The sequence below is a fragment of the Lissotriton vulgaris genome, chromosome 8 (genome assembly GCF_964263255.1).
Source record: "Lissotriton vulgaris chromosome 8, aLisVul1.2, whole genome shotgun sequence".
NCBI classification, from domain to species: Eukaryota; Metazoa; Chordata; class Amphibia; order Caudata; family Salamandridae; genus Lissotriton; species Lissotriton vulgaris.
Window position 1 is genome coordinate 603,024,699 of NC_141696.1, and position 23,475 is coordinate 603,048,173.

General features: G+C 45.6%; 1 protein-coding gene across 1 annotated transcript in view; it reads right to left on the reverse strand.

Moving 5' to 3' along the window:
- Positions 1-2,556: 2,556 nt before the first annotated feature.
- The window catches only part of SH2D1B (SH2 domain containing 1B), a 346,165-nt gene continuing 325,246 nt past the window's right edge, over positions 2,557-23,475 (reverse strand). The window contains exon 4 of the mRNA XM_086934460.1: positions 2,557-5,596. Within this exon, the coding sequence (XP_086790586.1) occupies positions 5,559-5,596 (38 nt within the window). The 3' untranslated portion in view covers positions 2,557-5,558. The remainder of the gene's footprint in view (positions 5,597-23,475) is intronic.

Consider the following 23,475-nt stretch of genomic DNA (forward strand, 5'->3'; position numbering starts at 1 on the left):
TCACCACTGCCACCCTCTGGTTCACCCATGCCACCCTCTGGTACATCACTGCCACCCTCTGATTCATCACTGTAGATTATGGGGGGGAAAAGCAAGCACACCTGCCCTGCTTCAACTGACATGAATTAATTTCTGGTTCATCACTGTAGATTATGGGGGGAAAAGCAAGCACACCTGCCCTGCTTCAACTGACATGAATAAATTTGGGGTTGATTAATGTGTCACTGAATTTAAACTTCCTGTCTGGCACCTGCTTCCTTATCTGTAATTTTCTTTCTGTTGCAGTGCAATTTTTTTTCCCAGGACCTTTGTGGCCTACTTGTAGCTATTCTATGAGCCTGCTGTGAGGTCAGAGCAGGGTCATAGAATAATTGCAAGTAGGCAACTGAACTCTGGAGGGGCCCCTCAGGAAGCACTACGGGGAATGGTTACTAATGATGAGTTTGAACTTTTGCACCTGCTGAGTGCTTTCAGTTTTGCAAAACTTGTTTTTTTGTGGGGCACTTCCTTCCTCCCACCCCCCCAAAATGGACTCCTTGCAAAAAAAAGTGCAGGCAAATGTCAACCTGAGGAGTTATTCTGATAAAAATCATCATTTTCAGAAGGTTTATGCTGCTTGCTGGTAGATTTCTTGTGCAGAATTGCAAATTTTGTAATTTCGCTAGTGCGAGATTGTTGCTGCCCGCCGCATCTACATGTTCGCAATTGCGAACTCTCGCGATGCGTCCCCAAACTCTAGCGGGATCCCGCAGCAAGATCCAAAATGGCGCAGCACTCGCAAAATACCGAGAAAAACAACTCGGCAAGCGCTGAATGACGGTAAGTGAACGCCGCACGCCGCAATACTGTATCACCAAGCATTAAAATCCGCTGCGTGCGAATTTGCGGATTTTCGGTAAATTCGCGAGAGTTCGCGGATTGCCAATTTACCGAAAATCAGCAAAATCCGCGAGCGGAACAGATTTTCCGCCCATGCTTATAGAAAACACCCAAGTGCTAGTCATGCAAACTGACGCAGGTAATTGGTCACTGCTAAGCTTGCATTTTCATTACTCTGAGGTAACGAGGGAGTCTACCTTATTAGAGGCAACATGTTCATGTTCTGCCATGAAATTGAATTTCTCATCTAAGTGACGAGGTGGGCGTGCAGAGGTAATGTTTAAACCAAGCCTCGTGAGGGCTGTAGAGTCCTGGTGTTTGGACGACTTTAAAACACTCAGTCCCCAGCCGTTGCCAGTGGCCTAACAAAACGTGAGGGCTCCCTGCAAGATGTGCCAAAGGGGCCCCTCACAATCTAGTATGTGTAAGCCTGGGGGCTGCAGGGGCCTTTGTTACGCCCCTGCAACTATGTAGTAAGTGAGGTCCTGCAGGGCTACTAAAAACATGTCTTTCATATTCAAGCATTGGTGCATTGGACTAAGTTCACTTCTGTCACCAGTGGGTGTGAAAACATGACTTGTAGAACAGAAGCACAGACTAAAGTTCATGCAATACTAGACAGCATGATGTAGTAAAAAGCACACAGTACTCAAAGCACCACTATTAATCTGCACAATGCACTAGCTAGTACTATTCACTATATGGTATCCATAAGGTGCATGACCCCAGAATGCACAGCCCACTATGAGAAAAATGTCAGACTGTGGGGTACCTTCAGCATTGCTGAAACTGATAATTACACACTGGGTCTTGGACCAGAGCACAGAAAAGTGAAAATGGGTCTGTAACAAAGAGGATTGGGGCACCAAACGGTATTAGACCTGGCTGTGTTCTGGCCCTGCTGTGTTCTCTCTTTTTGTCTCGGATACACCTAAAGCTTTACAAGGACCACAGCCTTTGCCTCCTCAATAAGATACATCTTTAATCCAAAGCATATTTTATACAGATTACTGCATAATTTTGGATCTCATGCCTATAGGCTTACAGCGGTTACTGGATTCTTTCTCCATTGATTACAAAAAAAATCATTTAAGAATAAACACAACCAAAGTAATATCATGGTGTTCCAGAAAAAGAAATACTAAGACAACCAAACTCCTATGATGTGGAAAGAGTAACTACTTATGTTTATATGGGAGTTACCTGTTCTTTGATGCTGATTGCAGAATAGTGTGTGTTAATTCAATGGCACATGCTGTGGGACACTTGGGAAGTATTTTCACAAATACACTGCAAGAGTTAAAACGTTGTTTCCTTAGGAATATTGCTCTAAGCAAATGCTTATTGCCAAAGTCTGTATTTCCTCATGGAGAAATTCCTTTCCAGTTTTCCCACATCAGCTGTAATAAGGGTCCACATCTTTATGCAATGCATCACATAAAAAGTAAAAATAACTAACATACCTAACACACATTCAGACCAGTCATTCTCATATCTGCATTGAACATTATTTGCAATACCATTACTAAAACAATTAACATAATGATGTCCTTGCATTCAGATTTTTACATTTCTAAGATTCAACTTACTTGTAGATTCAAACTACAAAAATGGTCTAAAAATGACTTCAGTGAAAGACTTTACAGTCTACCCCAAAATAACAACACACTTTTGATAGCCTTTTGAAATTTTTATTTTGAAACAGTAAACTTCATTCATACAAGCCATGTGAATGTAAATGAATACAGTTGCGAGCAAAAATGCTAAATTCGGGAATACATAGCCAACAAAAGGTAATATACGCTATTAATATATGCAACACTAAAGTAGCTAAGAAGCAATAACTATAAAACATACACACTATTCAACATCCTTCAGTAAACCATTACAAAACAAAACGTTTAATCTCTACTTTTGCCCTACATATTTACTTACATTAAGTAATTGAATTGTTTATATCATAATCATTGTAAAAACATCACCTAATAACTACTACAAATAAAAATTAAAATGTACATAATACAAAACGTGTATTCTGATTTCATGTGATAGTTTGTTTTTAAAAGTGAAAGAAAATTTGAATTTTCACTGATTAAATCAGAAAGCCAGCTTCAATTTGTATAAACAGGACCCAGCCATCGACACCCATTTATTACCACACTACCCCATTTTATATCATACTATTTTTATTCAGTGCTCTCCTAATCCAATCCATTTTCGAATCCAAATTAAAACACCCTTATAATCTCATCTTTCATGATCAATTAACAAGCAACTATCATATGGCAATTAGAAAAATATTGAGAAAGATAATAACCGTCAGTACCAAAATATACTTTTCTCAATGATAGTAACTCATACATACTCTCTGTTTTAACAAAATTAAAATAAAATATAGGAGTTCATGTAAAGATATATCAAGCTGAACAACACTATACAAATACATTAAAGAATCAATATCAAGCACAGTAAGGGACCAAAAGGTGCAAGAAGGACAAGACTTACTGAGTCTATCCAGGCTGCTATGAGATCACATTAGTAAAGCTTCATCACACAAATTTAGTCCGGCCTCACAACCTGACAAAGTCATGAATAGTTAGAGCTTAGCCTATACTTGTTATCATAGGTGTCTTGTGGGTGGGTAAAGGGCTGAATGTCACAGAAAGAGTGACAAACGTATCACCACACCCAACTGTTCCCAAATAGGTCGTGCTAGAACCAAACACCTCTCTGATCACACATACAGGTCCAATTATAATCCCGAGGCACTAGTGCGGGCTATACAAATACCAGACAACATAACAAAAAGAGTTCCTTAGTGCTACTTAGGAGTGTGTCCTCTTATATATCTTCTGCCACATAGTAGAGACCAAAAATCAATAGAAGTGGGGAAATTTCTCAGTCTCTGAACGTAGTCTCAAAGTATCTGCCAATGACTGTTTTGTCATTCAGCCACACCACATTTTTCCTGGCTAAAATTATATCAGAGTAAGAAGACATTGTTGGATCCTTGCAAGCCACAGTATCTAGTTTTTAGAAATATCTTGCTCTGTTGAGATTCTAGAGGTGCCGGTCAACGGCAGGCGCAAACTCTGCATTGAAATTGAAATAAAAATCTGCATGTTTCCAAGTTCCATTTTAGGGCCTTTCATGTTCAAGGCAAGTAGCTCACCAACACCATTAACTTCACATTTGGCATCATTTTCATGGATTACTTGTCAAAATGCACTGAGGTGGGATTTGTAAATAGCGTCACCTCCAGCGATGTCATTCCATTTTTACACAGTGTATTTGTAAGAGAGGACTATCCTATGGAGATTGTTACGGACAACGGCACACAATTGGTGTAAAATGAAATTAAAGTGTTCCTAGATTCTCAGGACATAAAGCACATCAAGACATCCCTGTACCATCTTAGGAGCAATGGTCCAGCTGAAGGCCTCAACCGCACTTTGAGGGACCATTTGCAACTGGGAATGATAAACACATTGAATTGGAGATTAAATGTGGATGACATGCTATGGGACTACAGGACCATCCCCAGTTGGTGCATGGGGTCTCCCATTTTGTCCTGTTGCAGGGTAAGGGTCCCAGCTCTAAACTCAAGCATGAGTGGATGGATCATAATCATATTGATGAGGCTAGTTTGGCTGGTGAGGTGGATGTGAGGAAGAAAGAACTAGAGAAGTATGGTGGAATTGGTGTGAAATATGGGTTCAGAAATTTGAGTGTGGGAATTTGGATCAGAATTAAGAAACCGTGAAGGGTGATTCCCATTTTTCTGCCCCAAGCAAGTTGTCAAGGCATTTCAAAGTACTGTTCGCACCAGTGGTGGCAAGGTTTGGAACCAAGATAAGATCTCTGTCATTCTGGAAAGTAAGATCAACCTCATGTGTGCTCACCTTGGTGAAAGAGTTGAGGATGAGTGTTTGGGGGAACCGTGTGTGACCAGAGTGAACAACGTGAGGCATAAACCAGTGTGGCATAAGGATTTTTGGTTGGGAGTATTTCTGCCAAACTCAAGATGTGAAGTTCTGCTTTTCTTTTCATAATACATGGGAGTATCCCAGGTCTGACTCGTTGTCATGTGTAGTAGGAAATGTTTCAGTATTAGGATGTCTTCATATGCTGTGGAATATGTTTCAAAATTATCTTTCATATGCAATCTTTGTTTTCCTTTTTGTTTAAAGGGGAGGATGTGTTGGGTATGGAACGTGGAATGTGGAATGTGGGGGCACGAAGATGAGGAGATGTACTAGAGCTTGAAGGGGAATTGTATGATACATTAAATCTTCTTACCTGACCCATGTTGTGAAGACCATCTTCCTTCTACTATTCAACTATAAACAATATTTAAAGGCACCCTATTAGCTCTAAAATACAATGTTAACAAGAGTATATTGTATATCAGATATTTACATTGATAGTGACCCAGTTCATTGCTGACTTGAATAATATTCATTTTAAATGTGCGACAACGGCAACTACCGTCATCAAGAATGTTATGAATTGCTGAGGGCTTTTTGAAAAGGATGCTTTGAACTGTATCATGTTCAATTACACTAATATGAAAAATATCCTTGTGCTTTGCAAGACACAGTTAAAATGCAGCGAAACAAGAAAATGACTGTCAATTCTTGAAGGCGGAGCTCGGACATTAATCTTAGATCGGGTTCTCTTCAAGGCAAAACAACCACGTAATCTTCATCTTTAATTTCTGTGAATAAAACAAAATTACTAAATCAGTATTCAGAACCAAGCAGGGCATTTTGTATGCAGCTTAGTATCTTCCTGATAAATTGCTTATATTTCTAATAAAATATATTCCGTGGGGTGCAACATTATCATGCCCCTGAGTGGTTTTGGTATTCTACGTGTTCAGAAATAGGTAATAATGTTGTTCCAGTGAAGATGCAACAATTTGTGCAGAAGGTATGCAGCAAGTATGGAATATGGAATGGAAGTTTCTGGAAGAGCTATAATATGGCAGGCCTTATGGGCTGTGCCGATGTGCAAAGCAGTGCTTGGACAAGATGAGTGGCACACTGATAAAATGTGGAGGTGACGAAGGGAGGGACTGCTGAAGATTGGTTCAGTGTAGCCAAAATGTTTATTATTTCAGCCGTAGCCATAACATGAATAACATTAACAGTAATTACAATAGCATTAAAAATCCATACCATGTAAACCCTTAAAACAATAAAAACAAGAGCATTCTCGCGCCTACAAAGGGTGCAAACATTATTGATTATAAAGTACAAGTTAGATAAAATACGACCGAATTTCCATTCAATAAAATGCCTCTATTACATGTTTATCTTCACTGTTAGCCACGCAGACTATATGAAAGAAGCAAGTAAAGTTATCTGAAAATAAAGTGCATGTCCCTGTATTTTCGAGTCAGTATATTATTGATTTGGCACACATTGGATATAAAAAGAAATATGGGTAGGGAAGAAAGCACAGTTTGTTAACTTCTTAGACAAAATATAGAAGATCTGAAAAGATTTTCATTATTTATCCAGATATACTTGTGGAAATCTGCCATCACTCAAGCTCCCTATCAAAGTAGTCCGTACTCTAAGTAAAATGAACAATTATTATATGAGTTTCAACCTCCTCATGCCGTGCAGATGTTATTTTCTAAGAATCACTCACCAGGCCCAAGATTTAATTGTTTGTTCTCTTTTGGACTAGGGCCTGTCTGCCAAAACTGGTAGGGAATGCAAGACTGGTCTAACTCAATATAAACCAATGTCCTGAGTTAGTGGGTGTCCAATCACTGAAAGATCCAGCTCGAGAATTGAGGAAATCATTGGTTAAGAAAATCATTAGTTGGATCTGAATATTCTGAACTGCAATTGTGTAATTAGGGAGGATATTCTTGGTGCAAAAAGGGTCCTCAGCACAGACCACTTCCTTTCCACTGTAAAAGGTATGTGATCGGAGTTGGGGGAAAGGATCTAACTTTGTCAGAGTGTCTGATAATTGCAATGCCCTTGTACTAAATGGAACTGCAAGAATGACTGAGGCTTGTTCAGTTAGATTTTACTCAAATATGGTTTAGGGAAGGGATCATATGCAAAAGAGTTTCCCATAATAGGGTCAAACTGTCCAGATGGGCATGGAAATGTATTGATAAAATACCTGATGTATGGGGTGTGGGACCAGCATCTGACATATCAGCTAATTTGAGGCAGCTGGAACAGTAGAACAACAGTCTAGGATAAGAGAACCTTCATACTTGGGAGTGCAAGATTGGCAAACCGAGTCTGAAGATCCTCTGATCGAGACAACCCTCTTTATACTTGCCACTGTGAGCAAATAACAAAAGAAATGAACATTTAGTCATTTATTGGAACATTGTGAGATCGGAGCTGAAGATTGATGTAGAAGAGTTTCATGAACTTGAGCTATATTCAGCATTTTAAACTCCCTGGAGACTTGGGCTATCTATCTCCAGATGTGTTAACCCCTTCGTCAACCATTTTGAGAGGCTGTATTATATAATAGGAAAATATTGGCTTTAGAATAGGAAGGCTTATTATAGTGTTAATGTAATATAGATTGCAAATTGAAAGGACTGCAGCTACTATGACGCTACAGGGCATTACCAAATGTGCACACCTCTGAAAATATTTGTATCACATAGACTGAATGCTATCACAATCTGTGTATGCTTTTGAAACTATTTTCCTCAGGGTCAGTGGACTGCATAAGGAGTTGATTACTTTCTAGGACAGATTCTATTCTATTCTACTCTCAGCATTTCTATAGCGCAGGGCTACCAAACGGGCCTCCCAGCGAGCTGGGTCTTGTCAGGCTCTACACTATACATGTTAGATGAACAAAAATGTCTTAAGCTGTTTCCACAACTCAGTTCATCCCTGTTCTTCCTGAGTGCTACTGGTGGGGCATTCCATAGTTTGGGGAACAGATACGAAAATGAACGTTCTCCACTCCTGGCTATGTTGATCTTGGGGACAGTGAGTAGACCTTGAGTTGCAGAACGCAATGGTCTGCCAGGACAATAAGAACGTATGAGATGTTGTAACAATTGTGTTCCTGCTACATGCCCGATGTGCTATACATGGCGACTTGAACTGTATCCTTTTGTGTACTAGTAGCATATCTAATGCTGCCAGGGAAGTAGAGGCAGAGTCATATTTTAGTAGTCCCAGAAAAGTCTGAGCTGCTGCATTTTGGATTGTGTAAAGTTTTACTATTTCTGATTGGGGGCTTTAAAGATATAGGCCTAGATGTATCAAGCAGTTTGCGATTCGTTAAGGCCGAAATTCTGCGAATTTCGGCCTTAACGAATCGTAAACTGAAATTTTGCATCTTTTGAGATGTATGTGTGATTAGCAAAATAAGGAATCGCAATAAATTGCGATTCCTTATTTTGCATCAGCATTTAAGGAATCGCAAATGTGCGATTCCTTAAATGCCATGTATGAAGCTTTTTTTTGTAGCGAATTTAGGTTAAGGACTCGCAAATTAACACGAACTTGAGGTCCGTGTTAATTTGCGAAATCCTTTAAAACAACAAAATAACACTATTTTGAAGGTGGCATGTGGCACACATACATGCCCATAGGGCATGTATGTGTGCCATATGCACACACATGTAAGTTTCAGGGGTGCAGCAGGGTGTCCATAAGACACCCCTGCACCCTTGAAATAATTCTCAAATTGCGATTAGCAAATTGCGAATTCGCAATTTGAGAATTACTGCACATTCATTCCTATGGGCCTCCTGGCCCATAGAAATGAATGGGAAAATTATTCCTTAATTGCGATTAGCAATTTGCTAATCGCAATTAAGGAATGTTAAGGAATCGCTAAAAAATAGAGAATTCCTACATACATACCATTTTGCACTTCTCTAATAGCGATTCCTTACCAATCGCTATTAGAGAAGTGCAAAACGATTTCTTGATACATCTACCCCCATAGTGAATTCCCATAGTCTAGAAGTGACAGAATCTGACCTTGAAGCACCACTCTTCGCTGGAAGAAGGTAACCAACTCAGGGTTTTCCTGATGGTTCTTAGTGATTGAAAAGACTGGCAACTAGTTTCCTGGCCTGGTCACTGGTACAGTTGTCATCTATTCAAACACTAAGACTTTCACTGCTGATTTAGCAGAAGGATGTTCCCCAAAAGAGTTAGGCCAGCAAATTTCCTTCCAAATGGAAGGATTGTTGCCAACAACAGGTACATCTGTTTTGCTGCCGTTATGTTTTAGACTGTTGGCCGATATAAAATCCGAGACTTGCCTCAAGCATGAACTGCGTTGACAGGATATGGCTGCTGTATCTGGTGTAAGTGAAATAAAGATCCACGTGTCATCTTCATATGACACCATGGAGAACCCATGTAAGAATATAATCTCTGAGAGTGGGAGGACATAAAGATTGAAGAGAGTGGGGCTAAAGGATGTGCCCTGTGGTACTCCCTGTTTTGTAAGGTGGGAGACAGTAAAAAGGCCCCTCACACTTGGAAGCTTCTTTTATCAAAAAATGAGGCAAACCATTTTAGGGCTGATCTGACATTTCTAGCCTCTACCAACCTCTAAATTAAAGTTGGATGAGAGACCTTGTTGAAAGCTGCACTTAAGTCAAGCAGTATGAATGCTGCTGGTTTACCGTGGCCATGAATCTTTTTTCAATTCTTCGGTGACCACAAGTAGTGCTGTTTTCAAGCTGCTACCTGGCTAGAAACCCGTTGGGGAGGGATGTAGAATTCCATGAGACTCCAGGAATGGAGAAATGTGTTTATTAACAAATTTCTCAACACGTTTACTAACACCTGGAAGTAAGGATATAGGCCTATGATTTTCTGCCATAGTTGGATCCTGAGATGGTTTTTTTAATAATGACCTGACAACCGCATGTTTCTACGTGTCTGGGATGCAACTGCTCTCTCCAGTGAGTGTTTTTAGAATATTCAACAGTTCCTGGAAAAATGCATTTTGACCTTTTGACAGAATGTCTAGATGGACCGGATATGGGGGGGGATCTGGATTTTACTGTTTTTAAAAGTTCTTAGATGTCTTCCATAGAGACCGACACAAAGGAGGGTAACTTGGCTTTTTCCACACTAGTGCACAGGGGATTGTCGACCTTCAAGTTGGATCCTGGATTCCCTATCTGTGCAGAACATATGCTGTTGACCTTCTCCAAACAAAAGCTTGCTAGCATATTACACCGGACTCAAAAGGTGGTGGACTTGAGGATGAGCTGATTAACTTAAAAAAGGAATTAACTATCTTATAAAAATCCTTTGATGAATTAGGGCAATGGTTCCCAAACCTTTTCGACCTGCGGCTCCCATGAGCTACTGGCCATTGGCCGCAACTCCCCACCATGTTACTATTTTTTGGGGAAGCTCGGGGATGTAAGCCTGACATCTGCAGTACTTCAATTTTTCTCCCTGAAAATAATCGGGATGAAGCTGATAAAGAAAGGTATTATAATCATATCCGCAGGGTGTTTCTTATTACTAAGAAGGTACCTCTAATAAATTATTCCTAGTTACACTTCTTTGCCCATGTCTTTTTTAGAGAACTCTCTCAAACCTTTTTATCCCGCTTCCAGCACTAGATTCCACCCCATGCATGTAGGCCCCATTGTTAATTGTTTCTGTGCTTAAAGAATGTTTCCATGCACCTCCATTTCTACCATGTCATACGTGCCAACACACCTGTCTCAGCAGGGTGACTCACACATTTTTAAACCAAAGACTGCTGTCCCCTCCCTAAAATTGCCTTCAATTCAATGGAAGCCAAATAAATTCCTCAAATTTTTCTGGGTTTTTTAAACGTCTCCCTTTCTTGCTTCCAAATGTTGGAATTATGCCATATATGGGGTTTTACTTCCCTGTGCTCATGAAGAGAGCAGGCCTGTCTGGAAATGCGTGTGTACTGGAAGACATGTGTACCGAAAGCACCTATGGTTCAAGTACACATGTCAATACTTAATAACACTTAGGGCCTGATTAGGATGTCGGTCTGTAAGCCTCCGAATGCTTGTTGGAGGCTTACCGACCAACATCCTTGGTTTGAAGTCCGACTACCATATTAAGGGCAGGCACAGTGAGGTCCCTGCCACACGGTGCAGGGATTTACAGTAACTCCCATTTCTCCATAGGAGCTTGTGCTGCGGACTGTTTCTAACCGCCGGACAAGCTCCCATAGGGAAATGGGAAGTTACAACCATACCATATGCGGTTGCATCATAATTGTGGTTTCGGACCGCCAACCCAAGGTCGGTCGGTTCCGAACTGCAGAGATGTTGGTCGGATGCAACCCCGACCGACATTATAATCAGCCCCTTAATGTGTTTGAGAGACAGGACAACTTTACTTTCCTGATATCTTGCATCAGTGTGAAATGCATTAAAAAATATCAATGAATCTAATAAAATGAACCTGGCGTCTTCCTCTTATTTTGGGAGTGTTAGAACATCCAGTGAAATATGGAAGTCATCTACCTCGACATACCATCAACTAAGCACTACCTTTCCAGCTTAAGGCATGTCACTTATAAATCATATTTAACAACAAGGGGTGGTGATGGACAGAGTTTCTGAATTAAGCAGAATACTCTCACCCAGTCAAGAGATCAGGGCTAGATCCAACACCGTTTTTTAGCTCACTGCACCATCCCAGCTCAGAACCTGGCTATATGCAAATTAGTTTGTTCCTGTCCCAGTGCATGATGGGAACAGGGCAAACCAAACTACCAAGCCAATTCTTACACTGGGAAGGAAACAAGCTTCCGGGGACCGGTTTCTGGCATTTCAGCCGTCGTCGGCCCGGCTTGCTTGAATCCTGATGGTGCAATGAGCAAGGGACTCACGTCTGAGTATACCCTTCCACGCTTAGGGTGGACAAAATATTTAACAACAAGGGGTGGTGATGGACAGAGTTTCTGAATTAAGCAGAATACTCTCACCCAGTCAAGAGATCAGGGCTAGATCCAACACCGTTTTTTAGCTCACTGCACCATCCCAGCTCAGAACCTGGCTATATGCAAATTAGTTTGTTCCTGTCCCAGTGCATGATGGGAACAGGGCAAACCAAACTACCAAGCCAATTCTTACACTGGGAAGGAAACAAGCTTCCGGGGACCGGTTTCTGGCATTTCAGCCGTCGTCGGCCCGACTTGCTTGAATCCTGATGGTGCAATGAGCAAGGGACTCACGTCTGAGTATACCCTTCCACGCTTAGGGTGGACAAAATATTTAACAACAAGGGGTGGTGATGGACAGAGTTTCTGAATTAAGCAGAATACTCTCACCCAGTCAAGAGATCAGGGCTAGATCCAACACCGTTTTTTAGCTCACTGCACCATCCCAGCTCAGAACCTGGCTATATGCAAATTAGTCTGTTCCTGTCCCAGTGCATGATGGGAACAGGGCAAACCAAACTACCAAGCCAATTCTTACACTGGGAAGGAAACAAGCTTCCGGGGACCGGTTTCTGGCATTTCAGCCGTCGTCGGCCCGGCTTGCTTGAATCCTGATGGTGCAATGAGCAAGGGACTCACGTCTGAGTATACCCTTCCACGCTTAGGGTGGACAAAATATTTAACAACAAGGGGTGGTGATGGACAGAGTTTCTGAATTAAGCAGAATACTCTCACCCAGTCAAGAGATCAGGGCTAGATCCAACACAGTTTTTTAGCTCACTGCACCATCCGAGCTCAGAACCTGGCTATATGCAAATTAGTCTGTTCCTGTCCCAGTGCATGATGGGAACAGGGCAAACCAAACTACCAAGCCAATTTTTACACTGGGAAGGAAAAAAGCTTCCGGGGACCGGTTTCTGGCATTTCAGCCGTTGTCCGCCCGGCTTGCTTGAATCCTGATGGTGCAATGAGCAAGGGACTCACGTCTGAGTATACCCTTCCACGCTTAGGGTGGACAAAATATTTAACAACAAGGGGTGGTGATGGACAGAGTTTCTGAATTAAGCAGAATACTCTCACCCAGTCAAGAGATCAGGGCTAGATCCAACACCGTTTTTTAGGTCACTGCACCATCCCAGCTCAGAACCTGGCTATATGCAAATTAGTCTGTTCCTGTCCCAGTGCATGATGGGAACAGGGCAAACCAAACTACCAAGCCAATTCTTACACTGGGAAGGAAACCAGCTTCCGGGGACCGGTTTCTGGCATTTCAGCCGTCGTCGGCCCGGCTTGCTTGAATCCTGGGATGGTGCAGTGAGCTAAAAAACGGTGTTGGATTAAGCCCTGATCTCTTGACTGGGTGAGAGAATTCTGCTTAATTCAGAAACTCTGTCCATCACCACCCCCTGTTGTTTAATTATTTTGTCCACCATAAGCGTGGAAGGGTATACTCAGACGTGAGTCCCTTGCTCATTGCACCATCAGGATTCAAGCAAGCCGGTTTGAACTTCACTCAAGATCTCACCGCTATCTGATGATATATCGCCAGAGCTCTGTATCCTCAAACCGGATATCTGATTCCTAACACGATCTGCTCTGGCCTTCCAAGCTAGTATTCGCCCACATTTCTCCCCATAAGAAAAATTCTGGAGTCTACTCGTATCCCACCTTAATTTAATAATTTTATCTAGGTTGGCCCGGTATTTAATTTTTAAGTTCTCAAACTCTTTTTGAATGGATGTCACATCGATCCGTTGTTCTAAGCAAGCTTTCTGTAAATCTTGCTCTTTTTGCTTTATAAGAGATAAAGAGTCTTCATTTTCCTTTTTTCTAATTTTATTTCTTCTTATCATTTCGGATGTAAATATACCTCTTAAGAAAGGCTTGAAAGCATCCCATAATATTTGCTCCGATACAGTGCTCTTATTTAGTTGAAAATATTCTGTCATATGTTTCAATAGTTCAAGCTTTAGATTCTCTTGTGATAATAAGGATCTATCTAAGGTCCATCTCCTAACTTGTAAATTCTGTGGGAGCTTAAGCACTAGCTCCACTAAGGAATGATCTGATAATATTGCCGGAATATAAGCAGTGGAAAGGGTCTCAGAAAGAAGACTTTGATCGATAAGAAAAAAATCAATTCGTGAGTGGTGCTTATGTCTGTGGCTATAAAATGAATAATCTCTGTTATTCCGATTCTTAGTCCTCCAGACATCTATCAAATTGAAGTCCTTTATTATGTTTCCAAGCTCCCTTTTAGATCTAAGTAGTGGAGGTACAGGAGCCTTAGAAGTGCGATCCAATCTAGGATCGAATACCAAATTAAAATCGCCACCTAATATGATGGGGGAGAGCATAGAATATCCTGTATCCATTTTTGATTTTTAAAAGCCAATCTACACTCCTGTGGATTAAGGTGGGTTTCTTCTAATAGAAGAATATGGGCGCCAGACTTATTTAGGAATTCACAAATTCTACCGATTTTTCTGCTTTCCCTCAGTCCATTGACATTCCAGCTAATTATTTTTAATTTATTCTCCATATTCCTTGATTATTCCCTAAGGGGAAGTGGATCTTAGTTGCATATTGACTCTTAGTGGTCTCGGAGTTTATAGCTATATGAGGAATTTTTTTTTCTTTTAAGCGCTCCCTCCCTACCCTCCCCACCCTCCTCCCCCCATGAGGAACCTTCCCATATTACCTTTGGCGAAGATATCGCCATTCGAGGCCCCTCCCCCCAACTGGAATCTGGTCCTATCTATGCATACTATACAATTGTATGTACCTTCACCCAACTAATAAAAAAAAAATTTTTTTTTTTTTTTCTCCCTTACCCTCTTTCCTTTTTCCCCTACCTCCCCTTCTTTATTGTGCTTTACATAAAGTTTTTTTTTTTTTTCAAAACTACAACTTTAATGTAACTATTCGTAATGGTATTTCTACGAAGTGGTAATTATTCTGTTAATATAATCCACTAAAGTCTCAAGTTTAAACATTCCGTTATTCTCATACTTTCTGAGCCTCTTTCAAACTTACTACAAAGTCATCTACTTCGTGGGGAAATGCGAAATTATAAGTCTTGTTATTCCATACCACTCGTAGGGAGGCAGGAAATCTCATCATCACCTGGGCACCCAGACCTCTCAATTCCTGCATTCTGGATCCTAACTCCCACTGTCTTTGGGCCATCACTCTACCCACATCAGAACAAATTAAATACTTTGAGGACCCTATCTGAAGTGAAGAGTCCCTCAGAGCCCTACTTAATATTAATTCTTTAACAGAATAAGATAGGAAGTTAACCAGAATTTTCCTTGGGGCATTTCTAGCAGAATGTCTACGAAATGGATCTCTATGGGCTCTCTGAATTTCGCGTTCTAAGTCAATATCCGGTCTGTCTTTTTTTTTTTATTTTAAAATTTTTATTTTTGGTGTTGCATTCTCATGGTGTACATTCACGATTTAAACTCACTGTAGCTCAGCTTCAACATTCAGCCGCCTACGATTAATAGAGCAACTTTTAAATTTTTGTTTTTCCCCCCCCCAACATAAAACCTGCTACTTCAGGGGTTGCATTGTACAAACATGAACTGTAGGCCATTGTAACCAGTATCCGCATGCAGATATTCAGCAATACTATACATAGTCTCTGGCGACAGTAGTCTCTTGACCCTCAAATCCCCTGATCCCGGACTTCTGCAGTGAACCTGGGCCACCCGCTTCCCCCCTCACATCAATCCAAGTCTTCATCGTCCCCTGAGCTGTCGCCATCCTCCCCTTCGGGCAAGGGCTCACAAATGTCCCCCCTATATGAGTTCCACTGTGACCAAATCCTGTTCCATTTACGTGGATTACGTCGCTGTTGATATACTGCCCTCTCCGTCACCATGAGCACATCCATATTCCTGCACCATTGCGCCAGTGTCGGTGTCTCCAGTGCCCCCCAATTCTTCGCTATATCCCGCTTAGCCATCATAACACCAATGACCACCCAGCCCTTGGCATACAACGACAGATCTGTTGGGCCCCACACGTTCAAGAGACAGATTCTGGGGTCAGGCGTGAACGGGCTCTGGAGGGCCTGACTGATTGTGCGTGCGACCCGCCTCCAGTAGGCCTGTATGCTTGGGCAGGTCCATATAGTGTGGAATAGTGTACCTTCCCCCCCACATTGTCTTAGGCAATACGGGTGTTCTGCCCTGTGCATTTTATGTAGTGTGGTGCGGGTGTAGTAGACCCTATGCAGTATCTTGAGCTGGACCAGCCTGAATCGGGTGGAAATACCCGCCTCCCTGGGTGATGCCAGGGCTGCGTTCCATTCTGCCTCATCTAGGTCCCCCACCTCATCCTCCCAGTACTCCTTCAACTTCCCAAGGGGATCCGGCAGGTTGTTCATCAATTTGCGGTAAGTGAGTGAGGTTGCACCGGACTCCATGTAGTCCGTAAGCAATCGGTCCTCCAACGGAGCCGATTCCGGCAGCGTAACCCCTGGTTCCAACACCGACAAGAGTGCGTGCCTAATTTGTATGTACCTGTATGTTTCTGTCACCTCCAGGTTATATTGCTCCCTCAGTGTCGCAAAGGAGAGCACGCCCTCCCTCGTCCAGAGGTCGCCTACCACGGAGATCCCAATAGTGTCCCACTGCTCAAACCCTTTTGAACTGCGCAGGCTGCCGAGTGCTTTCGTGTCCCACAGTGGCGTGAGGCCCGTGATCACTCCCTCCCACGCCAGTCGCCGTTGCGCTTTGTGCCAGATGGTCACTGTGTGCTTGGTAGGTCCCTCAAGCTTCCGCACTAGTCCTTTGTTGTAGAGTGGGGCCAGAAGGGTGGACGTGCCCAGCTGGCTCCTGTCAGCCTCGTACGCCGGGTCGTCTTGCGCCGCGTGAACCCATTGGTTGATCACCTTGAGGTGAGCGGCCCAGTAATACAGTTCGAGGTCGGGGAGGGCTATCCCTCCACTGTACCAGTCCCTGGTCAGTTTCAGTCGCGCCACCCTAGCCGGTTTGTCACCCCACAGAAGGCCGGACAGCTGTACCGCCACGTGGCGGAAAAAGGATACGGGGACCACCGCTGGGGTGTTTTCCAGGACATAGAGGAAGCGAGGCAGTGCCATCATCTTGAAGAGCGCCGCTCTACCTAATAGTGTTAAGGGGAGATTCTTCCAGTGGCGCACGTCCGCCTTTAGCCTGTCTAACTGGGGCTTAAGATTCAGCTCCATGAAGGTTGAGTGATCCCTCGTGATCCATATCCCTAGATATTTAAAGGAGGTGTGTTCTATGATCAGTTGGCAGTCCTCCGGCAAGGCTGGAAGGTCGCCCTGCACCATGAAGATGATGGACTTGGACCAGTTAAGTTTGTAGCCCGAAGCCGTACCGTGGGTTTCGCACAGTGCCAGTAGGACCGGGATGCCGTTCTTGAGGTCCATGAGATAGACGAGCATGTCATCGGCATATAGGGATACTCTATCTTCCCAATCACCTCCCCATTGTATGCCTTTCAGCAGCTGGGTGGTTCTGATAATTGTGGCTAGGGGTTCCAGCACTAGGGCGAATAGCAGTGGCGAGAGCGGACACCCCTGTCTCGTGCCCCGTGCCAGCGGAAACTCTCTTGATATGTGGCCATTTGCGGTCACTCGCGCCACTGGTTCGGCATACAGTAGTTTGACCCATGATATGAACGTCGGGCCAATACCCATATGTTCCAGGACCGCGAAGAGATAGCGCCACTCCACCATGTCAAACGCCATTTTGGCATCTAGTGACAGTACCGCCGCTGGTTCCCCCAACCGTGGTGCTCGCGCCAGTACCCCGTGCAGCCGTCTCAGGTTCAGTGCCGTACTCCGGTGCGGCATGAAGCCCGACTGATCCGGGTGTATCAGGTGTGGCAGATGAGGCAGGAGCCTGGTGGCCAACAGTTTCGCCAGGATCTTACTCTCTGCATTGAGGAGGGAGATCGGGCGGTACGAACCGCAGTCCTCAGGGGGTTTGCCGGGTTTGGGTATCGCAACAATTGTGGCCGTGCGTTGGTCAGGAGGCAGTCTCCCTCGTTTCCTACACTCTTGGAACATATCAAACAATGGAGTGGATAGCGTTTCGGACATCACTTTGTACCACTCTATCGGGACCCCGTTGGGGCCTAGCGCTTTCCCCGGGTGCAGTGCCGTTATGGCCATCTGTATTTCCTCCGCTGTCAGGTCGGAGTCAAGCTCGTCCCGTTGGTCGGGGGTGAGAGAGCGGGTCTGCACTCCCAAGAGCGAGCTTTCTGCCATCTCCCGTGTGACCTCATACTCCGGGGTGTACACGGAGTGAAAGTGGTCTGCCAGGAGCTCCACTATTCTCGCCGGACTGGTGTGTGTCTCGCCATTGGGGTCTTTCAGCTGGAGTATGGTCTTCTGACCTCCCCGCTCTTTCTCCAACCACGCCAGGAGTTTCCCTGCTTTGTCGCCTATATCGTACACCCGACTCGCAGTAGCTGACATTTGTTCCCTCACTCTGTGGCGCAGAAAGTCGGTATGTCGTTGCTGGGCTATACGGAGCGCGTGCTGCGTGTCCCCGTTTGGGTTCCCTTCGTGGTCCCGCGTTGCCTTGGCCAGTTGACCCTCTAGACCCACCCGTTCCTGACGCTGCGTGCGCTTATGTTGTGCTATCACTGAGATCGCCTGCCCGCGGAGCACCGTTTTGTAGGCCTCCCACAGGACCGTATGCGACGCCACTGATCCCACATTTTCGGTGAGGTAAGACCGCGTACTTCTTTTCAAGGCCTTGGCTATTTCAGGCACCCCAAGGTATCCCGGGTAGATAGGGAAGATCCGCCTACTGGCCCGTTCCTGACTGGAGAGAGTCAGTGTTAGCGGGGAGTGGTCCGAGACCCCTCGCGGTCTAATCTGTGAGTCGGTGAAGGTGAGATGCCCCCCTCCCAACGTCAGGAAATAGTCGATCCGCGACAAGCTGTCGTGAACCGTTGAGTAGTAAGTGTAGTTCCGGTCCACTGGGTGGAGCCGCCTCCATATGTCCACTAAGCCTTGCGCTGTTATGAAGTCTTGCAATTTAGAATGTGCCGGTGTTTGTGTACGTATCGGGTACCTATCTAGGGAGTCATGAGCCACTGCATTAAAATCCCCGCCCAGCACAAGAGTCCCCTCTGGAAGGTCTAATATGAATTTGCCTAGTTCCGGGAAGGCGACAGCGTGCAGCGCCGGCGGGATGTATACCGACACTATGTTGAGTGGTTCTCCCTCCCATTGTCCGTGTACCGCTGCGAAGCGGCCCTGTGTGTCCGTTGCCACTGATTGAATTACAAACTTGGACGACCGGTGAAGTAGTATCCCGGTGCCTCGGGACCCTCTCGTGAACTCAGAGTGTGCCACCATGCTATAGCCCCTCCTGTCTAGGGCCCTAGTGGCCGTGCCTGTGAGGTGCGTTTCTTGTAGTAGGACCAGGGCGGGATTCACTCTTTTGATACTTTGCAGGACCAGCCCTCGCTTGATTTTGTCGCCCAGGCCCCTTACGTTCCATGACATGAGGCGCAAGGGGGACGCCCCCCCTACATTAGTGTCCTCCCCCATTGCGTGCGGGTATGTGGATTGTGAAGATGTGCGTATGGAGGACCAGGAGGTCCGTGCAGTGACTCTGCGTGCAGTATCGTGATAGTGGCATGTTGTGGTTGTGCGCCCCCTTGTAGCAATTTTGACCCCTTGTAGAAACTAAGAACCATAACCCCATCCTACCCCCAACACCCCCCCTCCCTGCCCCCCTGCTCAACGGACTCAAAACTGCCCGCCCCCCCAACTCAGCAGAGTGCTTGATCCCCCCCCATAACATAGTACTTGCTCGCTGGGGTGAAGGTTTCTCCGTGGTCGGCGGCCCCCTTCCTCAGCTGCGGAGGCCCTTCCGCCCAGTGTCCAAAGCGGCCTTGTCAGTCTCTGTTTTCAGCGGTTCATCCAGTCGTCAGCAGTGAGTCACAGCCCCCCGTCCGCAGTGTCCTCATGGAGATCAGCCAAAGGGGAATGTACCTCCGTGTCTTCGTCGTTGGTGTGCGAGCCCTGCCGCGAGCCAGCATTACGGTGTTTGTTCTGCCTGTTGGAGCGACGGGGGAGGCCCGTCGGTCTCCATCCCTCCAACCAATCGTGCGCCACCTCCGGGGAATCAAAAAACCAGGTCCTGTTGTCAGCCACGACCCGAAGCTTTGCTGGGAAGATCATGGAGTATGGGATTTCCCTGGCTCTCAGTTCTTTTTTGACTTCAAAGAAGGTCCTCCTCCTCCGTGCCACCTCGGCCGTGTAGTCAGGAAAGAATGCGATCGTCGCATTCTGGATTTTAATGGGAGGCGAGTTCCTTGCCGCCTGCAGGATGGCATCTCGATCCCTGAAATTGAAGAGTCTCGCTATTATTGGTCTGGGGTTAGTGCCAGTTTTATGGCGTCCCCCTGGCACCCGGTGCGCCCTTTCCACTGTGAAGAAGGCCGAGAGTCCTTTGGGCTTCAAAGTTTCTTTGATCAGGTTCTCGACATACAGATCCATCGCCCTCGTGTCTTCCGATTCTGGCACACCTATTATACGTATGTTATTTCGTCTTGAGCGCCCTTCCTGGTCATCAAGCTTTTCGCGCAGTTCCCTGTTTTCTTTAGAGATGCGCTCCATGCTGATCTGCAGTTCAGACACGTCTTCGACCAGGGATTTGGTCACCACTTCCATGTTGTTCACCTTTTCCGTCATTTTATGAAAGTCCGCCCTTATGAGCGTAATCTCGGCTGAGATCGACCCCACCGTGGCTTGTACCTGCGTGAGGGCTCGCATCACATCGTCTATTGTCGCCTTCTTGCCCCCGGGCCCGTCGGTCGATTTACTTGATTGTGATTTGGCCTCCTGCGAGGGAGAGCCGGGCTTCTCATATGCGAACCGGTCCAGGCGTGACTGTGCCGCCACGTTTTTAGGTCCTTTGCCTGCCATGTCGTCGTCGCCTGGGCCGACTTGTTGCCGTGTAGTCGTCGCACTCCAAGTATCACAGGGGCTGCGCCTCACAGACCTCCTCGGAGTTAGTTAACAGGGGCTGTTTCGGGGTCCGTTCAATGTGTAGGTGTGGGGTGCAGCCTTCGAGGGACTGGCTATGCACTGCGTTCAGTGAAGGCGTCCAGCCGGACCGGCTTGTCCTTGTGTGGGGGTGAGAAGCCACCTGCAGGGTCTCGGGCTGTTGTGCGGGGTATGCAGCTGATCTGCGTGGCCCTGAGGGAACTACCACTGCCCTCTTTGAGTGCCCCTTTCTCTTTGCGGCTGTTGGGCCCCTGCTCGGGATCTCTGGTGTCGATGTGGGGCCCCGTGCCGGCGCCTGCCAGTCCCTGCCGGGGCACGGACGGGCGCCCCGTGCGAATGTGCTTCAGGTCTCAGGCCTCAAGCCGGGCGTGGGCGACCTCTAGGTTCTCTGCGGCGTCCGGGCTCGCTGCCGCTCAAGGCTCCCTCGGGGAGTTGCTGCGTGTTACCGTGAGTCAGCGCGGACCCCGCCGGCCAAAATGGCGGTCGCCGGCCCGGGTCCTGCCTCTCCGTGTGTCACCCTTCGTCCACGCCGGGCGTCTGCGATCTCTCTCTGCCCTCACCTCTAGTGCGCCTCCCGCCAGGCCCCTCCTGCTCGCGATGTCCGGCGACGGCGGCTGGGTGCTCCGGTCACTCTTCCACCGCCGCACTCCGTTGCTGGGCACTTCCGGTGTTTCTGCGCCCGAGACGGGCCACTTCCTCCCGGCCTGCCACGCACTGTAGTCCCCGGTCCGGACGCTGTGTACAGGCCCCTCCTGGGCACTGCCAGAACCGCACTTCCCGACCTCGGAGCGAGGTCCCGCTTGCACGGTATGTCGCCGCTTGGTCCTAGGCTTCCGTGCCTTCCCGCTTGGGAGGTTACATGAACGGATGGGTGTTCGGATTGATCCAGGGAGCCACCTCAGTCACGGAGCTCTCCCTCTAGGCTGCCGCCATTGTCGGCTGCTAGCCACGCCCCCCTCCGGTCTGTCTTTTAAGATACCTTCTCTCAGGAGCTTGCAAATCATGGTTTTAACATCACCATTCTCAGACTCCTCTGGTATTCTCAAAAATTTCAAATTATTGCGTCTTGCGTGGATTTCCAACCTTTCCATATCCTGTTGGAGGGTCTGATTCTTGGCTCTCAGGTCAGATATTGCGTTGGACTGCGCTTGTGAGGCCCTTGAAAGCACGGCAACCTCTCCCTCCAATGCTGCTGTTCTTGTGCATACATCATCTAATTTTCCTTCCAAGATAGAGCATTTCTGAGTGATTTCCTTTTGGTTACCTTCAGAGATTTCAAATTTAGGTAAAAGTTTTGCCAAAAGATCATCCTGTAGAGATCTAAACAAGTGCTCCATACTTTCACCTCCTGCTTTATGATGTTTATCCTCACATAAACCATTTCCAGTGGGAGAGCCAGCTACCTCAGGGCCTGTATTGCCTATTATGGAAACCACAGGTTGTGAGTCATCCCTATGTAGATCACCACTTGGGACGTCGTCAGTTACCTCATCTGTTACCTCCATTTCTGGGTCTATCAGTAAGGGTGTATATCTATTTTGCAAGGCCACTTCATGCGAGTTTTGTGAAGCCACGGGGGTTGAAAGTTGCTCAGTGGTGGACGGTTCTAAACTGGATGCTATATATGGGGAGTAATGACAAAATATGTTTGGAAGAGGTAGCTCAATGGTTGGAGGGAGTAAGTGTACCACGCCTAACAGAGACGGATAGCTCTATTTTAAGCTCACCAATTAAAGAGGGAGAGGTACATGATCAAATTAAGAGGATGGCCAGCGGTAAGGCTGCAGGCCCAGATGGGCTCCCAGCCCAAATATACCAAATAGGGGCAGAAATTTTATGTCCCATTTTAACAGCCCTTTTCAATCGAATACATTTAGAAGGAGATCCTATACCCCCGACATGGTCAGAGGCCACAGTAACCCTGGTTTTGAAACCTAATAAAGACCCCTCACTGGTTGAGTCGTTTAGGCCAATCTCGCTGCTGAACGTGGACTATAAAATCTTTGCAGGGGTTTTGGCAGCGAGATTGGCCAAAGTTATTAAGACTATTGTTCATGAGGACCAGAGGGGCTTTATGCCGGGCAGACAATTAAATGAATTGACCTTTCAGGCCATTGCGGCAATTGATTTTGCTATAGTGGAGGAGGTACCATTAAGTATAGTAGCAATCGATGCCGCTAAGGCCTTTGACCAAGTAAGTTGGATGTACCTATGGGAAGCTCTGTCAAAGTTTGGCATACCGACTAACTTTATAACATCGATAAAAGCGTTATATTGCCAACCCAGAGCTAAATTCTTAGTAAATAACTTGCTTACAGATTGGGTTAAAATTACACGTGGTACTAGGCAGGGTTGTCCCCTATCCCCCTTATTATTTAATCAATACTTGGAGCCCTTTGTTATCAAATTACGATCAGATGATCTAATCGAACCCTTTCGCCTGAATGAGCTAAATTCGAAATTTGCCCTATACGCTGATGATCTCCTAATGTTCACATCTAACCCCGAAACGTCAATCCCTCAATTATTCCAACAAGCAGAAGCATTTGGAGAAGTTTCTGGGTACAAAGTAAATAAAGAAAAAACTGAGGTCATGCAATGGAACCAGGAGGTTAGGTTTCCTGGTGTAAAGACCCGTATGAGATATCTTGGTATCC